Genomic DNA, 21,332 nt, shown 5'->3' on the forward strand with positions numbered 1-21,332 from the left:
ATTAAAAACAACATTCTTATAATTTGATGGTAAAAACTCCACACAAATTCATTTCATACAAATATACAGGTAGAATATCCCTTATACAAAACGCTTGGGACCAGAGGTATTTTGGATATCGGATTTTTCCGTATTTTGGAATAATTGCATACCATAATGAGATATCATGGCGATGGGACCCAAGTCTAAGCACAGAATGCATTTATGTTTCATATACACCTTATACACACAGTCTGAAGGTCATTTTAGCCAATATTTTTAATAACTTTGTGTATTAAACAAAGTGTGTGTACATTCACACAATTCATTTATGTTTCATTTACACCTTATATCAGGGCCGGCTCGAGGCATGTTCGACTCGAGCGGCCGCGCAGGGCGCCACCCTTAAAGGGCGCCGCGCGCTGGCGCCGCCATGTCGGAGCCTGGAGCCGGCCCTGATCTCCCCTGCTGTCCTCCCGGCTCCCGCTGTGTGCGCCGCCGCTGTGTGCGCTGTGTGGCGCCGGCGTCTGATGTCAGACACCGGCGCCGCACAGCGCGCACAGACAGCGGCAGGCAGCAGCGCGCACAGCAGCACTACCAGCAGCACTCCCCCTCCCTCGGCACAGCAGGTACTGGGGGCATATGTGGCACTGTGGGGGGCATTTATCTGGCACTGTGGGGGCATTCATTTATCTGGCACTGTGGGGGGCATTCATTTATCTGGCACTGCGGGGGGGGGACATTTATCTGTGCACTGTGAGGGGGCATTAATGTATCTGGCACTGTGGGGGCATTTCTGGCACTGTGGGGGCATATCTGCGCTGTGGGGGCATTTATGTATCTGGCACTGTGGGGGCATTTCTGTATCTGGCACTGTGGGGGCATATCGGCACTGTGGGGGCATTTATGTATCTGGCACTGTGGGGGTATATCTGCACTGTGGGGGCACTTATTTATCTGGCACTGTGGGGGCATTTATTTATCTGGCACTGTGGGGGGCATTTATTTATCTGGCACTGTGGGGGGCATTTATTTATCTGGCACTGTGGGGGGCATTTATTTATCTGGCACTGTGGGGGGGCATTTATTTATCTGGCACTGTGGGGGCATATCTGGCACTGGGGGCATTTAATGTATCTGGCACTGTGGGGGCATATCTGGCACTGGGGGCATTAAGGTATCTCTCACTGTGGGGGCATATCTGTCACTGGGGGCATTAAGGTATCTGGCACTGTGGGGGAAAATCTGGCACTGGGGGCATTAATGTATCTGGCACTGTGGGGGCATATCTGGCACTGGGGGCATTAATGTATCTGACACTGTGGGGGGCAATAATGTATCTGGCACTGTGTGGGCACTTATGCATCTGGCACTGGGGGCATTTATGCATCTGGCAATGTGTGGGCATTTATGTATCTGGCACTGGGGGCATTTATGTATCTGGCCCTGTGGGGGCATATCTGGCACTGTGGGGGCATTTTTATATCTGGCACTGTGGGGGCATTTTTATATCTGGCACTGTGGGGACATATCTGGCACTGTGTGGGCATTTTTATATCTGGCACTGTGGGGGCACTTATGTATCTGGCACTGTGTGGGCACTTATGTATCTGGCACTGTGGGGGCATTTATGTATCTGGCACTGTGGGGGGCATATCTGCACTGTGGGGGCATTTATGTATCTGGCACTTTGGGGGCATTTATGTATCTGAACTGTGGGTGCATATCTGGCACTGTGGCCATTTATGTAGCTGGCACTGCTGGGGGGCATGTCACGTGTAGCTGGCACTGCTGGGGGACATGTCACGTGTAGCTGGCACTGCTGGGGGGCATGTCACGTGTAGCTTGCACTGCTGGGGAGCATGTCACGTGTAGCTGGCACTGCTGGGGGGCATTTATTTATCTGGCACTGTGGGGGGCATTTATTTATCTGGCACTGTGGGGGCATATCTGGCACTGGGGGGCATTTAATGTATCTGGCACTGTGGGGGCATATCTGGAACTGGGGGCATTAAGGTATCTTTCACTGTGGGTGCATATCTGGCACTGGGGGCATTAAGGTATCTGGCACTGTGGGGGCATATCTGGCACTGGGGGCATTAATGTATCTATCACTGTGGGGGCATATCTGGCACTGGGGGCATTAATGTACCTGGCACTGTGGGGGAATATCTGGCACTGGGGGAATTAATGTATCTGGCACTGTGGGGGCATATCTGGCACTGGGGGCATTAATGTATCTGACACTGTGGGGGGCAATAATGTATCTGGCACTGTGTGGGCACTTATGCATCTGGCACTGGGGGCATTTATGCATCTGGCAATGTGTGGGCATTCATGTATCTGGCACTGGGGGCATTTATGTATCTGGCCCTGTGGGGGCATATCTGGCTCTGTGGGGGCATTTTTATATCTGGCACTGTGGGGGCATTTTTATATCTGGCACTGTGGGGACATATCTGGCACTGTGTGGGCATTTTTATATCTGGCACTGTGGGGGCACTTATGTATCTGGCACTGTGTGGGCACTTATGTATCTGGCACTGTGGGGGCATTTATGTATCTGAACTGTGGGTGCATATCTGGCACTGTGGCCATTTATGTAGCTGGCACTGCTGGGGGGCATGTCACGTGTAGCTGGCACTGCTGGGGGGCATGTCACGTGTAGCTGGCACTGCTGGGGGGCATGTCACGTGTAGCTTGCACTGCTGGGGAGCATATCACGTGTAGCTGGCACTGCTGGGGGGCATGTCACATGTAGCTGGCACTGCTGGGGGGCATGTCATGTAGTGTTCCCGCTAGGCGTCTGTGGCTAGGCAATGTGTCTCAGTGCTCTCCCTGGTGCAATGTGTCTCAGTGCTGTGCCTGGCGCAAAGTGTATAGGAGGTTCTACCTGGTGCAGTGTGTATTAGCTGCACTACTGTGTGGTGTAATGCAAATTGCCACTATTATGTGGCCACGTACCTTCCCCACGAAGTAACTCCCCTTAATTTTTGCTGCGCGCCTTCGGCGCGCACTGTCCATGCTTTGACGTATGGGTATGGGAACAACAAGCAGTATGTACATCATTTTGCCCTCCTAACTTAAAAATGTGCCCTCCCTGTGATCAGCACCATGCCCTAAAAAGTGAACACTATCATGTGTAGTTGGCATTGCTGCGGGGCATGTCATGTGTAGCTGGCACTGCTGCGGGGCATGTCATGTGTAGCTGGCACTGCTGCGGGGCATGTCATGTGTAGCTGGCACTGCTGGGGGGCATGTCATGTCTATCTGGCACTGCACATTATGTGTATCTGGCACTATACTGGAGACATTGTGTGTAAGGAACACTACTGTGGCTATGTGTAAGGCTGCTAATTGTGTGAAAATATATTTATAGTTTGATGATATGAAGTTACGAGGCCACGCCCACTTTGCCAGAGGCCACACCCACTTTGCCATGGGGTGGAGTGCACTTTTACATTTTCTCGCTCAGGGTGCTAGTAGGCCTGGAGCCGGCCCTGCCTTATATACACAGCCTGAAGGTCATTTAATACAATATTTTTAATAACTTTTTGTATTAAACAAAGTTTGTGTACATTGAGCCATCAGAAAACAAAGGTTTCACTCTCACTCAAAAAAGTCCGTATTTTGGAATATTCCATATTTCGGAATGTTTGGATATGGGATACTCAACCTGTATATGGAATATCTGTCTAATAAGCTGGAAATGCAATTAGACAATGATTTTAAAAAAAAAGGGAAAAAAGGTTAAAGCTCTTAAACCAAAACATACATTATATTGTTCATCTCTCAGTACGTTTAGACTGTATGATGAGAATTTGTACATGGTAATTACTTCATTTGAATAATAATAGTAGTTTGCATTAAAATTATTTTAGGAGCTTAAGAGTTAAAACAAGTAAACTGTTTCCCTGGGGATGTTGTCGCAGAACCTTTTTCATTCCATCATTTTTATATGTTAGATTTTATTGTTTGTGGTTATGGACTAAATGTTACATCATGCTGAGAGGTGTTCAGTCAACCATCATTTGCAATAAAGAGACTATTATCCACTCAAAACAGATCACTGCATAACCTGATATTTCTGTTTGACAGAATAAATTATATGATCTCCGTGTGTGTGTGTGTGTGTGTGTGTGTGTGTGTGTGTGTGTGTGTGTGTGTGTGTGTGTGTATAGGGTTGTAAGTTTCTGCCAGAAGCCCGGAAGCAAAATTTAAGGTGGTGCAACTATCCCCCCCCCCCCAATTCCAGTCAGTTCCATAAAATGGCACATGCACAGTGGCACAGCTTAGGGAGCAGAAAAGAAAGTAATGTGATCACAATGTAATCACACTACTCCTCAGAGTTCACCAGGATTGGCTCCTATTGAAGCCCCTGAATAAAGATTACTTATTACAGGTAATTGTGACGATAAGGAATCTTTGATTTTGGGTGCCGGCTGTAAACAATAATAATTAGAACCCTGAGGGGGGATTTGTATCACAGCTAAATACCAGCCATTCAGCTTACATGATGTGAGGACTTTGGGCCTGATTCAGACCTGATCATAGCAGCAACTATGTTAGCAGATGGGCAAAACCATGTGCACTGCAGGGGGGGACAGATATAACGTGCAGAGAGAGTTAGATTTGGGTGGGGTGTGTTCAAAATGAGATCTAAATTGCTGTGTAAAAATAAAGCAGCCAGTATATACCCTGCACAGAAACAAAATAACCCACCCAACTATAACTCTCTCTGCACATGTTATATCTGCCCCCCCCCCCCTTCCTGCAGTGGACATGGTTTTGCCCATCTGCTGACAAATTTGCTGCTGCGATCAACTCTGAATTACCCCCTTTATCACCAATTCCTCTGACTGCAATGGGTTTACATTCACAGAATGAGTTAAACCATTTATTATAACAACTAAAATGTCTAGTTGCACCAAATACATATACCAGCAGTCTCTCCTATGACTGTCTACATGCTCGACCAATGGCAGAAGCAACCGAGGTGTGGCAAAAGGCGGCAAACGGATCCCTCTTCTCAACTTGGACTCCCTCCCGTAGGGAAGGAGTGGGGAACGGGAACAAATTATATCTAAAGATAACGAAAGTTCACGTAGTCAAGCACCAAAATCGCAGGAGATATCCATGATTAAGTGATGATAAATAGACTCCTTTGTAAGGTGTGTTTTCATTATTGTCTGTTTTGTTTTTATTGTTTTTAAAGTCCTGTGTGATTTTTTGTGTGCTATAGTTTAAAAGCACTAGAAAGGCAATGCAGACCAATAGAAGTACACACTGGGAACTGAAAGAAACAAGTAGAGGATGACGTAAGCAGATAGCAGATAATAAAAAAATTAGGTAAAGGACAGGATAAAAGTGCCCAGTCTGATATATTTGCTTGATTAGGAGTTAAATGTCAAAGAGGACAAAGAACATATGCAGAAACCAGGGCATAAAACAGAAACTAGGGCATAGAACCAGAGTCATGTGAAAATAAACCAGCAGAGTCTGCTATTCCAAGGCCTTCAAAATGGCTGGAGGCTACTGGGAGATATTGGTAACAATCTGAAGCCAATAATCATTGAGCTTTATTAAAAATTACAGCACCCCACTATGGGTTAGATTCAGCTCTTGCCAGTTCACTGACCCCAATTTTTAAACAGCAAAACCAAAGATAATTGGTGACATGTAGAAGTTATTGTTTAGTAAATTGAGCCTCTCAACTCAATGGTGAACTCAGTCCCAATGGAACTATTACACTTATTCTACACTGAGCTCTCACTATACGTTAGCCAACTAACCCAGGGTAGATCTCCCTGATGACATCAGCAGAACATTGTTGATTACCTTCACACCTGTACTACATGAGATTAGCTTTCCCAGACATATGTTGCTGCAGATCTATGCTTAAAACCTGGTACTTCTCCATAATCATTAGACAAGTCTCTCACTATGCTATAGTGCAGCGGCTCTCAACCTCAACCCTCAAGTTCCACCAACATGTTTTGAGGATTTCTGTGCGTGGAAGCAGGTGGGATAATTACTGACCCAGCAAAATAGAGTATCTCACCTGTGCATAATTACACATACCCACACAAAACATGATCTGTTGGCAGTACTTGAGGACTGGGGTTGAGAACTCCGGCCATAGTTTTTAAGTAAATATGGATATGACCAGAATCCTTTCTGGTGAATACAGTGGGGGTCAATCCGAATTGATCGCTCGCTAGCTATTTTTTGGCAGCGCTGTGATCAGGTCAAAACTCGGCAAAACTGCGCATGCGTATGCACCACAATGCGCAGGCGTGTCATACGGGTACAAAGCGGATCGGTACTGAGCGATGGATTTAACGAAGAATCCATTCGCACAGACGATCGCAAGAAGATTGACAGGAAGAAAGCGTTTATGGCGTGTCCAAGCGTTTGCAGGGCAGGTGTCTGACGTCAATTCCGGGACCGGCTGAAGTGTAGTGGCTGAGTAAGTTCAGACCTACTCAAAAACTGCACAAAACTTTTTTGTACCACTCAGCTGCACAAGCGTTCGCACACTTGCAAAGCGAAAATACACTACCCCATAGGCGGCGACTATCTGATCGCAGCGCTGCGAAAAATAGCTAACGAGCAATCAACTCGGAAATGACCCCCAGTAACCAGTATGTAGTCATTATGTAGACATACACAACAGTGAAAGTATTGACAATCACAATGCTGACAGTACATGTCAGTGTTAGGTTTAGGGTCAAGCTGCAGTAAGGGTTAGGCATTGGTTATGTTTGGGATTAAATACTGTAAAAAATGCTATGTCAACATGCCAACTGATGATGACCATTCTGATATTGTGCAAATCAACATGTCACATGTTGATATAATATCCATGTCAAAATTCTGTTGACTTGCAGACCGTGCTGACATTCTGAATGACAACATTTTGCACCATACCCACATTTCTATAAATAAAGTTGAGGAATCTGTACTGGAATGACAAATGCCAAATTCAGTACAAGCACACAGCTAAAATGCAAATAACAAATAGCAAATAATATATTAACGCTGTTTTCGTAAACAGTTTTATTTAGGGCTTTTGAGTTAATATTTAGCACAATTTGAATCATTAACTATAAACAGAAACTCAATAAAAGATTTAGGTGGGAAATAAACACATACAATTAAGGTGTCAGTTTTGTGTATAGAAAAAAAAATGTACAAAGCAAAAACAACATGTTGAATATAATTTTGAAGGATTAATTTCATTATTTTTAAAATAATGTAGACTCTGTTCAATTAATAATTATAAATGCTCTTTAGTAGAAAAACATCATGTACACATAGGATTTTAATTTTAAAACATCCCTTACTCCCAGTCATTCTGTTTGCTTTATGGGCCGGATCCAGAGATGGACAGAAATTGATTTTGTACAGTATGCAGTGGATTGATTTTCAGCCACTGTGCATTAATACAAGCTGCACTGTATATGTGCTGCGATCAGGGATGGACTGGTGCTATACAATGGCCCTGGCATAGTAGTGGTCTTAAAGGGAGTGTGGTCCCAGCTCACAGGGGTTGTGGCCTCATGACACACCCCTGTGTTTCGGTATGTCTGCCTGCCTGGGCTGGATTAAGCCTTGGGGAATTTAAGGCCTGGAGGGAGGGGGGAGGTCATTTGATTAGATTGTGCATACCTCCCAACATGATCCATTCAAAGAGGGACAAAATGCTCTGCTCCTAAACTTCTCTCATTATATGATTGGTATCACCTGTGTAGGCTGTGTTGACATATCTAATTGATAAGAAAGGTATTTCAACGCAAGTGATTGCAATCATAAATACAGAAGGGAGTCCAGGTAGAGAGCATTTTGTCCCTCCTGGAATGGGTCATGTTGGGAGGTATGGATTGTGTATAATAAATTGAAACCAATAGTGTATATTAGATTTAAACTAACAGGGGTATGGATTGTGTATAATAAATTGAAACCAATAGTGTATATTAGATTTAAACTAACAGTTTAATAATGCCTGGGTACTGTTTATTGCTCCACCTAATTGAGAGACAACTATTTTACAAAGTTTTCTTGTAGTGGAACAAAGACAATATAAACTTTAAATACACATAGAAAAGTAAAATCTATAATCTATTTTGTCACATGCAAGCATAGCAGTAGCCTCTGTACTACTTACACACAGGATTAGGACTCAGGAGGACTGTGTGTGTGTGTGTGTGTGTGTGTGTGTGTGTGTGTGTCTCTTGCTCTGAAACCTGATACTCCTGTGTCTCTACCTGCACTACATACTGTCATTTTAACGTTCTGGATGCCTGGTTCTGCTGCTGCACAAGAGGGATAGCTAGGGATGTCAGTGTGCTTCAGCCAGGGGGCCCCCTAACAAAAGGGGCCCTGGTGTGCAGTATCCCCTGCACCCCCTCTTAATCTGGCTATGCTGCCAGCCCTTGTCTTCAGGTGCGGGGCTGTCGAACAGAGCACCGGGAGGCTATGCTGATCGGCCAGCATATCTCTGTGGCAAGATCAGCCCATAAGACCATTGGCCCTTCTGGCATTTGCCATCCCTGACTGCGATGGTCTTGCAACAGTCCTCTTGCAGTCCTCTTGCAGTGAGGATTTATTTGCCAAACGATTGGCAGTAAGGCAGTGTTTTTGGGAGGTAACAGGGGAGTGGCAACTCAAATGTAGGCGTGTCATGACCATTTTGCCAGCATTTCACGGCTTACAATTGTGATACTGTATGCAGTTGCAATATCTCTGGCGTCTGGCAACAGCCATGCTGCATGACCATAAGGTAACTCAGAAGTTTGACCAATGTGTTTCCTGTAGTGGTGTCTATGTACACAAGCGGTAGTTCAGAGATGCCGCCAGTGGACGTCTCAATACGAATATCAGTGGCTGCAACATCTGCATATTTCTGTATAGCCACTTTGTACAAATTTGCAGCTGGGACAGCATTAATGTACCCCTCTGAATCAGGCACTATGTTTGCAGCTAGTATTATCTGTTTACATATTTTACTGTAGATTTAGAAATATATCAGAGGCAGCTGGGTGCCCAGACAGCGTTTGGTATGAGTTTTCAGAACTCCCAAAGCTGGCTGTTGGCTCGTACAACAGAAGACATTTGAGCAATACAGTTTTGTGGGGAAGATAAAACGTGTTGCTCTGTATATGAATGGATGCCGTGTTATTTCTTTGTTATGCCATTCAACTTGAAACTTGTTTTCATAATAAATATTTCATACATGATTTAATAAATGCAATACTGATACATATATTTATACACATTCAAAGAAGTACCATAGAACAGAAGAAAAGCTATCAGGTGCCTCAGCCCTGTAATTAGTCAAATCAATCTGATGCTACTCCCTCAAGACAAGATGGGGGGGAGGGGTAACCCCAAAACAAAAGGGTAGGTCTAGATTTATTATACTACAAATTAAAATCATGAATAAACAGTATATTGATTCAAAATATAAAAAACACTGGTACTCATATTCCTTAGAAAGTGCTGAGTAAATGACTTGACTTCAGTCACAAATGTATCCAGAAACAATGTATCACTTGAAATGATAGAATATGTATCCACATCTATAAAATGTTAAGCTGTGACTGCTTCAGTATCAATAAGAAATAGTACTTTATACTCCCTCATGGGTTGGGTTTGTGTGACCGGCGGTTGGGAGATTGCCAGTCACCATCCCGACAGTGGGATCCCGGCTTTTAGATGGCCGGCCCACCAGCATGCTCAGTGGCTCACTGCACTTGCCACAGGTTCTATTCCCTCATGGACACCCACGAGTGGGAATAGTACCTGTTGGCCGGCATGCCGACCGTTGGGCTGTTCACCGTTCGGGATCCCGGCTTCGGTATAGTGACCGCATCCCTCCTCACAATCTCCTGGCTAAATAGCCTTCCCGGACTACTCAGGATGTCACTGGATTGTTTAATCTGCGGGTATTGGAAGCTGACTCGTGCACGCAGGCATACAGTATACAGTATGTGATAAACAGCTTAGATCATTTCATTTGGCTGCAGTTTGGAACAAGCTCTTATGCACTTCCTTTTAAGAAACGCCCGTCAGCGTAGGCCGAGAAACATGTTAGGTTTGGCAGCTTCTCACCGCCACTGTAGTTTCTACAGACCTCTCTCACTGCTAATAACCGCAGGAAGCCACAGGTAACTACAGCTAGGCACTCACTGTCTGATTTCTGTGACCGGGACGACAAACAGGGAGGGAAGCCCCAATATCAGTGCTACATATTATGCAATTTTTTTTTCTATTAGTAGCTATCAATTTTCTGCCACACCACACTGATATTGAATATGTCTGCCCACAAGAAGGATGACATAGGGACTAATTCAGATGTGGTTGGAGTTGGTATTGTTGCTGCTCCCTTGGAAATGATAACGCTGCATGGTAATGCAGCAGGAGGTTTCTGTTACAAGCAGATGCCTCCCACTACAATAGTGATCATACCTGCTTTCTAGGACGCAGCATCAAATCCCTCTTCCATCATTGGGCAGCTTAAAGCATCCATGATGTTGCACAAACCACCCCGTCATAGAGGCCAGGAAATCTCTGTCCTACGACAGAGATCCTGGACCTCTGAAAACCCTCTAAATGGCATCAACTTGCATCCAATTTCACAAATGGAGGCCGTTGCCGCTCCCTCACCATTCTCCGAACTGTCAATCACTGAGAGTCTGCTGCCATCCTTTTTTTGACATTGCATAGAACTAGTCCGGCGCATGTGCAAAGAACTGAAAATTGGTACTTTGAGCATGATAGCTCAACAACCACTGAATGACTCCCATAGTGTCAGGAAAACATAGGGAATATAAGCAGGTTATTGACAATACTGCTCGATATCAGGAAATTGAGTCTGAAACTGACCAATCAGATAATCGAAGTAATGCGCTTGTGGATTTTTTTAACCGTTTTATTGGTGAAACGCTGAAACGCTCATGACTACAGTACACAATATACAATAAATGAGGCCGATCAGCAGATTAATGGCAAATCAGCCCAATAATTGCATAGTGTGTACCTGGCTTAACAATACATCTTCAGGCACTCATACAGACAGAGCACCCGGAGACTGACACACCTGTGCCCCCAACCAGTCATCAGCGGTCTGTGGACAGACGCCAGGTTCTGAGGCAGCTGTCTGACATCATTCCAGTATCCCGGTCGGCTGGAGTTTGAGGACAGATATCACACTCAGTGTTGCCAATATATGCACAAGAACTTGTTCTATACTGCAGCTTCCAATACCTGCAGATTAAACACAAGGAGCCCTGTAAGGCTATCTAGCCAGCAGATTGTAAGGGGAATCTAAAGAACTATCTCTTATTGTTACTGGAACAGTCACAGCTTCACATTTTATAGATGTGGATACACCTTTCATCATTTCAAGTGATACATTGTTTCTGGATACATTTGTGGTATCCGGACTCCAGGTCGACACAAAAAAGGTTGACACACCTTAGGTTGACACCAATTGGTTGACACACCTTAGGATGACACCTGCAATAGGTCGCTATGGACTAAAGGTCGACATGAATTTGTCACTTTTTTTTTCTTTCATATTTTTCATACTTTACGATTCACGTGGACTACAATTGGGAACGGTAACCTGTGTCGAGCGCAGCGAGGCACCTTGCCCGAAGCATGGTGAGCGAAGCGAGCCATGCGAGGGGACACGGTGCACTAATTGGGGTTCCCGGTCACTCTATGAAGAAAACGACACAAAACCCCCATAAAAACTCATGTCGACCTTTTTCCATGTCGACCATGTTCAAGATGACCTTTTGTCCACATCGACCTATTTCAGGTGTCTACATAAGGTGTGTCGACCTTTTTGGCGTTGACCTGGAGTCCCATACCCACATTTGTGACCGTGTGACAGAAATTAAGTGAAACCATTTACTCAGCACTTTCTAAGGATATGAGTGACTCTGACTATTGCACTTATTTTAACTATTTATAATTTTGGTTACATAGAGTTTGCACATACGATTTTGCTCTACAGTGGTACAAGCGCTTTTCATTTTTACTGATTTTTTTCATATACTGTACTGTATATGTTTGTAGTATAATAAATCTATGAAATGTATTAAAACCTCTCTGTGCTCTCCTTCTGTATTCCAGTCCCAGTGTAGAACAGATAACTGTGAAAACAACTTATTTTTTGTAGTGTTTTTGTCTTATTATAATGCATTTTTGTTAAAAATATAAACTAAAAATAATGATAACACTTGAACAGAACAGCATTTCCTAAGAAGGATTGTGCTCTGGTACATTTTGGAACCAGCCCAGTCACAGTATATAGATGAATTGCAAAAAAAGCCCTCATGTAGCCAGGCCTGCGTTGGACAAAGGGGCATAAACATCTGGGATATACAATTGCTAATTTAGGACATAATTACTCACAGTGACTCAGTGAAGGTCACCTCTACATAAAGCAATAAATGTAGCAGGACGTGATACCCAAAAGAAATAGCAAATTCTACAAATACTGTAACAGCTTACTATATTTTTAGAAAAGACGTACTGCTGTACTCCTGGCTGAGAAAGTAGCTTTGTTTTAGAGTTGAGGCAACATTTTAGACTAACGAAGGTCATTCTACAGAGGTGCAAAGTTCCTGTGATTCAGTCTTTGCATTCAACTTTTGCATTGCCATTCTGCTGAATACCATTCCAGTCTGTGGCCCTTATTCAGGTTTGTTAGCAAACCAATAAAGTTAGCAATTGGGTGAAACCATGGGGGTCATTCCGAGTTGATCGCTCACTAGCTAGATTTAGCAGCCGTGCAAACGCTATGCCGTCGCCCACTGGGGAGTGTATTTTAGCTTAGCAGAAGTGCGAACGCTTGTACAGCCGAGCTCTGCAAAAACAGTTTGTGCAGTTTCAGAGTAGCTCTGAACCTACTCAGCGCTTGCTATCACTTCAGCCTATTTGTGTCTGGATTTGATGTCATACACCCGCCCAGCCATGCCTGCATTTTTTCAGACACGCCTGCATTTTTGAAAACCCTCCCTGAAAACAGTCAGCTGACACCCAGAAACGCCCCCTTCCTGTCAATATTCTTGCGGCCGTCAGTGCGACTGAAAACTTCGCTACAACCTGTGCACAACCACAACGGGCTTTGTACACGTACGACGCATGTGCGCATTGCGGCCCATACACATGCGCAGAAATGCCCATTTTTAGCCTGATCACTGCGCTGTGAACAACGGCAACTAGCGATCAACTTGGAATGACCCCCCATGTTGTATTGCAAGTGAGACAGATGTAACATGTGCAGAGAGATTTAGATTTGGGTGGGTTATATTGTTTCTGTGCAGGGTAAATACTGGTTGCTTAATTTTTACACTGCAATTTAGATTTCAGTTTGGACACACCCTACCCAAATCTAACTCTCTCTGCACATGGTACCCTGCCCCACTTGCAGGGCACCATGGTTTTGCTTAATTGCTAACTTTTTTTGCTTTCTAACTAACCTGAATAACCCCCTGTATTTGTATATCCATCAATTTACAGTCTCTGAACACATATGGAATGACAACGGTCTATTAATTTTGCTTTGTGGTGTGTTTGGGGTAAGACTGCAGAACAAGGCCAATATTTTCCAGAAATCTATTGGAGAATTCCCTTATCTTTATTTTGTGCAAATGTAAAAACTCCTCAGCAAGAAAACGTGTGTGGAAAGCGATGAAACTAAAAACACAGCTCATATAAATACAAACCCATCTTAGTCAGTGGCGTGCATTGGGGTGAGACAGGTGAAGCAGGTGAGGCAGAGCCTTTCCTGTTATACTAACGTATATGCCAGAGGTTTTAACTTTATAAAGTATATGAAAAATAAAAAGAATATATTATAGATATATTTTCTGTATTATTATAATAATTTTTATAATCAAAACTCTGGAGTAAAAAGTCTATGGCAAGTGAGACAGTGCCTCCCCTGCCTATCTTTTCCCCACATCTCTGATCACAGCTCACCAAGTTTCGAGCAGCTTATACTGCTGCACCTGTGTATAATGCCCACATGCACCCTTTGGCTCATACAGCAGGAGCCATGCTAATTGTGGCTCCGTCTGCGACTAGGTGCACCCAGCGAGGCGCACTGCCGGGAACAAATGGGACGCACGTGCATCATAGACGCGCACGCACTCCATTCAAAGTGAATGGGAGCATCTCTGTATGCTCAGCGGCGTGCTGGGACTTGGTTTGGTACAGACCCACAAAATTCGGGTGGGTTCAGATTTTTTAAGATCCAAATTGCTCTAAATATGTTGGCGATTCAGTGGTACATGGTATTTGCAAACAGAGGTAGGGGTTAGTTGAAAACACTATCGACCACAATGCACTTACTTACAGTCAACAGAAGTACATTAAGCATTCAGCATAAAAAAAAAACACTAGAGCTAGTGGGTGTGGTCTCATTGGGACCAATGAGTTCCATTCTCAATAATGTTTACTTGCTTATACCAGCTCTAACAAATACTAATAAAACATTGATTTTGGACACCAGTTGGTGAGAGGTGTTATAAATTAAAATTTCACCTGTATTTTTTTACTTTGAATTTTTCTAACTTGGTAAAAATACATTTCTGCAAGAATCTGAAACTACAAAACAAAATAGTTTTTTTCAGCCTATATGTAAAGTTGTGCATTCAATTAACTGTACAACTAAAACATTTCCAACAGCACAAAAGATCAACATAAGATTACAATAGTAAGCTGGAGAAGATTATCAAAACCTCTTTTGCTTTAGCATAGTAATAGAAAAATAGATGTGAGACGGTGGTCCCTATCATGAAAGTAGCACTGATTTCCTGCGTAGATAGGAGTTCTGTTTTATGTTTGATATGCAGAGCAGTTTGACAGTAATTTCAGCAGACACCCATCTAGTGTGATTGATATCTCCTGTATTCATCAGAAGCGACAGGATTTTTACAAAATAAATCACATTCACAGCACGTTCGTGTTTGGAAAGCAGAATCCCCACAAAAGATGACCCCTACGCGTTTCTGATATGCTTGCCTATTCATAGTGAAACTTTGCAGGTATAATTATATCAAACACATGATCAAGCGAGGGTTCTACTTACGATACTGGCAGTTACGTCCCATATATTCACCAGGGCATTCACATGAGTAGTTGGCCACAAGATCCGTGCAGATTCCGCCATTCCGACAAGGTTGCTTTTCACATTCATTTACATCTGTAGAAATAATTACAGTATAGAATGTTAGAATATGAAAAAGCTGCATTATAAATAATCTAACACACAAACTTCAGAACATTGTGAACAATTTAATGACAGAGAGATCTATATTTTGTAAATTTGATGAGATTCCAGTAAAGCTCTAATTTGTCCTGATTTTCCTTGAGCAGTACTGGTTTGTGCCCACTGAGAACTATACTTTGTTATGATTATTTTACCAGAAATCAAATTGATTACATAATTAAATGGATAAGATTAGCGGAATTTATTTAGAAACCAGGAAGAAGTAAAGTGAAATGTAGAATTATAGAGGCCAATTGCAATTAGTAGCAATGGGTGCAAAGTGTTGTCGGAAGGGCAAAGGCAACTTTGACACTTTTCCAAGGCACCTGATAGAAGTTAGAGATGTGCACCGGAAATTTTTTGGGTTTTGTGTTTTGGTTTTGGATTCGGTACAGCGGCCGTGTTTTGGATTCGGACACGTTTTGGCAAAACCTCCCTGAAATTTTTTTGTCGGATTCGGGTGTGTTTTGGATTCGGGTGTTTTTTTAAAAAAAACCTCAAAAACAGCTTAAATCATAGAATTTGGGGGTAATTTTGATCCTATAGTATTATTAACCTCAATAACCATAATTACCACTCATTTCCAGTCTATTCTGAACACCTCACACCTCACAATATTATTTTTAGTCCTAAAATTTGCACAGAGGTCGCTGGATGAATAAGCTAAGTGACCCAAGTGGGCGGCACAAACACCTGGCCCATCTAGGAGTGGCACTGTAGTGTCAGACAAGATGGCACTTAAAAAAGCCCCAAACATCACATGATGCAAAGATAAATAAATAAAAAAATGGTTCTCCATTTTTTAATGTGTGGAATTATATGCCAGTAATATATCAATAGCAATGGCCTACTGTACTGTCTGTACTACTACTGCTGGTCACCAAAATGCTGCACTGTCCTACTATATACTGCTCACAACAATGCAGCACAGATATGGAAACTTGAAGTGATACGGAGCTGCAAGATACAGCAATGACCTACTGTACTGTACTACTGTATATGTATACTGGTGGTCACCACAATGCTGCACTGCCTTACTATATACTGCTCACAACGACAATGCAGCAAAGATATGGATAGTATACTTCACACAGAGCTGCAAGATACAGCAATGGCCTACTGTACTGTACTATATGTATACTGCTGGTCACCAAAATGCTGCACTGTCCTACTATATACTGCTCACAATAATGCAGCACAGAGATAGTATACTTGACACAGAGCTGCAAGATACAGCAATGGCCTACTGTACTGTACTATAAGGGTCATTCCAAGTTGATCGCAGCAGGAAAATTTTTAGCAGTTGGGCAAAACCATGTGCACTGCAGGGGGGGCAGATATAACATTTGCAGAAAGAGTTAGATTTGGTTGGGTTATAGTGTTTCTGTGTAGGGTAAATACAGGCTGCTTTATTGTTACACTGCAAATTAGATTGCAGATTGAACACACCACACCCAAATCTAACTCTCTCTGCACAGGTTAAATCTGCCTCCCCTGCAGTGCACATGGTTTTGCCCAACTGCTAAAAAATTTCCTGCTGCGATCAACTTGGAATTACCCCCTATATGTATAGTGCTGGTCACCAAAATGCTGCACTGTCCTACTATATACTGCTCACAATAATGCAGCACAGAGATAGTATACTTGACACAGAGCTGCAAGATACAGCAATGGCCTACTGTACTGTACTATATGTATACTGCTGGTCACCAAAATGCTGCACTGTCCTACTATATACTGCTCACAATAATGCAGCACAGAGATAGTATACTTGACACAGAGCTGCAAGATACAGCAATGGCCTACTGTACTGTACTATATGTATACTGCTGGTCACCAAAATGCTGCACTGTCTACTATATACTGCTCACAATAATGCAGCACAGAGAGAGTATACTTGACACAGAGCTGCAAGATACAGCAATGGCCTACTGTACTGTACTACTATAATTATATACTGGTGGTCCCCACAATGCAGCACACTGAGCACAGATATTTGCAGCACACTGAGCACAGATATGGAGTGTTTTCAGGCAGAGAACGTAGATATTTGCAGCACACTGAGCACAGATATTTGCAGCACACTGAGCACAGATATTTGCAGCACACTGAGCACAGATACGGAGCTTTTCAGGGAGAGAACGCAACCAATGCACGAGTGAAAATGGCGGCGACACGTGGCTCTTTATATAGAATACGAATCTCGCGAGAATCAGACAGCGGGATGATGACGTTCGGCCGTGTTCGGGTTAACCGAGCAAGGCGGGAAGTCTTACACTTTGAACAATTTTTTTTCACACGGGTGTCTTGATAGTATGTGTAAAATGATAACACTTGCCTGTCTTTTTTTTTTTTTAAAGTGAAGAAATATATAACTGTCATTTGGAATATATTTTGCCACATAACCAGCAGCTAGGGTTACCACCTCATCCCTTTAATTCTGGACACATGTTAATTACACAGGTTCTGTGGCTTGCTGACTTCATTTCACCTGGTTTAAATCAGCCACAGAACCTGTGTAATTAATATGTGTCCAGAATTAAAGGGATAAGGTGGTAACCCTACCAGCAGCTGATTACAGTTATACATTTTAGGAGAACGAATTGACAGAATAGGAGAGGAGTGGGTTAAACCTCAGCTAGTCTGGGGGGCAGGACGGTAAGGCATTATGGGAGTTTATTGTTAGCCAATAGGAGTGAACGTTGGGGGTAGGTGGAAAGGGTTTTTAAGCCTGGTAAAGGGGCTGGGTCAGCCTCTTCTGCTGTAATCGTGGTAGTGGTGAATGCTCTTCACCCCCCTTTCTCCTGTGTTTGTGCTGCTTGTCCTTATTGCTTTTACTCACTTGCCTGGCCTGGGTGCATTTTATATTGTGCCCACCTTATGTCCCCCTTTCTGTTGCCCATTGCCTCCTGGTTATTTCGTGCTGGCCGCCATGTCCCGTCCCCGCCGCTCTGCTGGTGCCCCTGCACGTTATGCTGCTGCTCCCCCCTCTCCATCCCGGGCCCTGGGCGCTGCGCTCACGGCCGGGGCTCAGTCTCCTGGTGCTGCTGCAGGTGCCCGTCCGCGGGCGCGTGCAGCGGCACGTGCATCCGCTCCCACGCTGGCTGAGCTGCGGGCGCCGGGGGATTCTCCCGGTGCAGCGGCGGCTGGTGAGGGACGGGGCGCTGGGCGGCGGAGGACGAGATCGGGCAGACGGGAGGGGGGGGGAGCCAGCGGAGATGCCCGCTGGTGGGAATACCTCTCCGGCTGCGGCGGCTCGGGGACGCGCGCCCTCCGCCGCTGAGAGTAGCTCCGGGGTCCCCAGATGATGAGGGGGTTGTGTTTAGGGTTGCGGCCAGTGGCTCATCCACTGGCTGTCCCTACCAGGCAGCTCCTGTTTCGCGTGCGCGTGCACGCCCGCGTCCGTGGCTGGCGCTCGTGATTCCTGGGAGCTCTCCCCGCTCCAGCGGGCGGGGCTCCCAAGATGCTTCTGTCATCACAGTGCGGGGCCAGAGAGGAGAGGTGCAATCTGAGAATGGTGGCCATCCGGTCCCCCAGGTGGGCAGGGCCAGTGGGGGGCCAGGGCAGTGGCATCGGTCCCAGTCGGGCCCGACCGGGACGGCACGGCGGCGACGAGAGGGCCGTCCCTGCTGCGGACCCGAGGAGCGGGGGGACCATTGGGGCTGCGGCTGCGGCTCCAGATCCCTCTGCAAATGCGGCAGCAATGTCGGCAATGACGGCGTTGTTTGCGCCGTTTTTGTCGACTTTGTCCCCGGGTGGCGTTTCCGTGGCTCCCGCTTCGGTCGACACGGCCGTTCTCCCTGGTGCTTCTGGCCCCGCCATGGTGCAGTTTCTCCAGGCGTGTCGCGCTATGGGCTCCACCGCTGCGTTGCTGGGTGGCGCTTCCCCGTCGCCAGCAGGGGCGTCTGCTTTCATCCCCACTGGGGGGGCTTCGGCACCCGTGGCGGCTTTCCCTTCTTTTTCAGATTCGGATGCGGGTGACGATCGGGAAGAGGAGCCGGTCGTGGCGGATGTTTCGCCTTCAGGAAGCGGGCCAACCGGTGAGTGGGACACCGATACAGTTGCTGTGTCTCGTGGGTCTTCTTCTTCCTCTTCCGGCAGTAGGTCCAGTAGGTCTTCTTCCTCTTCTTCCTCGTTGCAGTCGGCAGCTAGTAGCTCCACGCAGGCTAAAAAGAGGGCTTGCAAGTATGCGCGGCGTGAGGCGCGGCACCGGGATAAGCGGCCTAGGAAGAGCGGTAGTAGTTCCCGTAGGGACAGGAGGCGGCGTAATTTGCCGGGTGTAGTTCGCTGCGATTACACGGCGGTGTTGCGGGGGTTGCGTGAGAGTTGCAGGAAGAAGATTAGGCGGGGGGAATACGTCTTCCTTTTCACATTGACGGAGGACACCAAGAGGGAAGGTAAGGAAGCGCTTGCGAAGGGCGGTATCGGGGCTGAGGCCTTTCTCTCGTACGACAATTGGTTGGCGGGTTTCTGCGTGTTCACGGCATGCTACTTGGAGGATCGCCCTGATGAGCACATCAACGTCATCAGGTACATTCACCTCGTGCATGACATGCAGCGTCAGCCTAAGGACGATATGTGGCTGCATTATGACAAGCAGTTCCGTCAGAAGCATGATTGCCTGCACATCATTGACTTCGGGTGCAAAGATGTGGAGGTATGGCTTCGGGTCACACGGGCGCAGGATATGAAAATGGTGGCGAAAGGGGGGTCCGTGGCTCAGATCGCGGTGGCGAATCAGTCCCGGCCCGCCTTTGAGGCTGTGCTGCGCCGTCCTTGGAGCGTGGCCCGTTCTGTGCAGCAGGCGAAGGGGAACTGCTTCGCGTTCAACAATTCCGCGTGCCCCCTCGGTCAACAGTGTCGTTTTCGACACCTTTGCTTGCGATGTAATGGATCACACCTGGCTTCCAATTGCTTTCGCTCGGGGCGGCCGGGAGCTAAGGCAGCCGGGGGCGCGGCCGGAAAACCAGCTGGGGGTGTTGCCGCTAGTTAGGGTGCCGTCCCCGGTTCGTTTGGGGGCCATGCTCAAATGGTTGGGGTGGTACCCAAACAGAGACGACGCTAAATTTCTGCATGATGGTTTTGCGTCGGGTTTTCGTTTGCCGGTGGAGGGGGAAGTTTTAGTTCAGGCCGCCAGGAACCTGCAGTCTGCTCGGGATTTCCCCGACGTGCTTCGGGAAAAGGTCGAGCAGGAGGTTCGCCTGGGGAGAATGGCGGGCCCCTTTGTGCTGCCGCCTATCGAGGATTTGATTATTTCCCCGGTGGGGGTCATGCCCAAAAAGGCCCCGGGTAAGTTCCGGCTCATTCAGCATTTGTCTTATCCATCGGGGTCCTCGGTTAACGATGCAATTCCACCGGAGTGTTGTTCGGTGGTTTATCAGTCTTTCGAGGATGCCCTGGGCATGGTACAGGGCTGCGGCCCTGGGGCCCTCATGGCTAAGCTTGATGTTGAATCGGCCTTTCGCTTGCTCCCTTTGCACCCGGAGTTGTTTCGATTCATGGGTTTCCGCTTCGGGGAGGAATACTTTGTAGACAAGTGTCTGCCTATGGGGTGTTCCGTTTCGTGTGCCTTTTTCGAAAAGTTCAGCACCTTTTTACATTGGTGTGTGGAGTTTTCTTGCGGAGGTAGCGGTATCGCACATTACCTTGACGACTCTTTGAGTATGGGGCCCGCGCATTCTCCTCGCTGTGGTTTCCTGTTGTTTTCGCTGCGTGTCTTGTTGGGGCATATTGGCGTTTCTGTGGCCGAAGACAAGACGGAGAGGCCTCTCTCCTGTTTGTCCTTTTTGGGTATCGAGATTGATACTGTCGCAGGGGCTTGCCGGCTGCCTCGGGACAAGGTTGTGAGGCTTCAGGAGTCCATAGTGCGGTGCTTGGAGCAGCGTAAAGGTGACGTTGCGGGAGGCTCAATCCCTCCTCGGGCTGTTGAACTTTGCCTGTCGGGTGATTCCCATGGGCAGGGTTTTTTTGTCGGAAGTTGGAGCGGTCCACGGCTGGGGTGTCCAGGCCGCACCATTTTGTCCGTTTCTCGGCTGAGATTAGGAGAGACCTCGCTGTGTGGGTT

General features: G+C 46.0%; 1 protein-coding gene across 7 annotated transcripts in view; it reads right to left on the minus strand.

Annotated features, from left to right (window-relative positions):
• EDIL3 (EGF like repeats and discoidin domains 3) overlaps nt 1-21,332 on the minus strand; it is a 1,054,167-nt gene that overhangs the window by 468,018 nt on the left and 564,817 nt on the right. For all 7 annotated transcript variants that reach the window (XM_063963959.1, XM_063963960.1, XM_063963957.1 and 4 more), the window contains one exon: nt 15,089-15,202. In XM_063963959.1, the coding sequence (XP_063820029.1) occupies nt 15,089-15,202 (114 nt within the window). The remainder of the gene's footprint in view (nt 1-15,088; nt 15,203-21,332) is intronic.

Source organism: Pseudophryne corroboree, chromosome 1 (genome assembly GCF_028390025.1).
Source record: "Pseudophryne corroboree isolate aPseCor3 chromosome 1, aPseCor3.hap2, whole genome shotgun sequence".
Lineage (NCBI taxonomy): Eukaryota > Metazoa > Chordata > Amphibia > Anura > Myobatrachidae > Pseudophryne > Pseudophryne corroboree.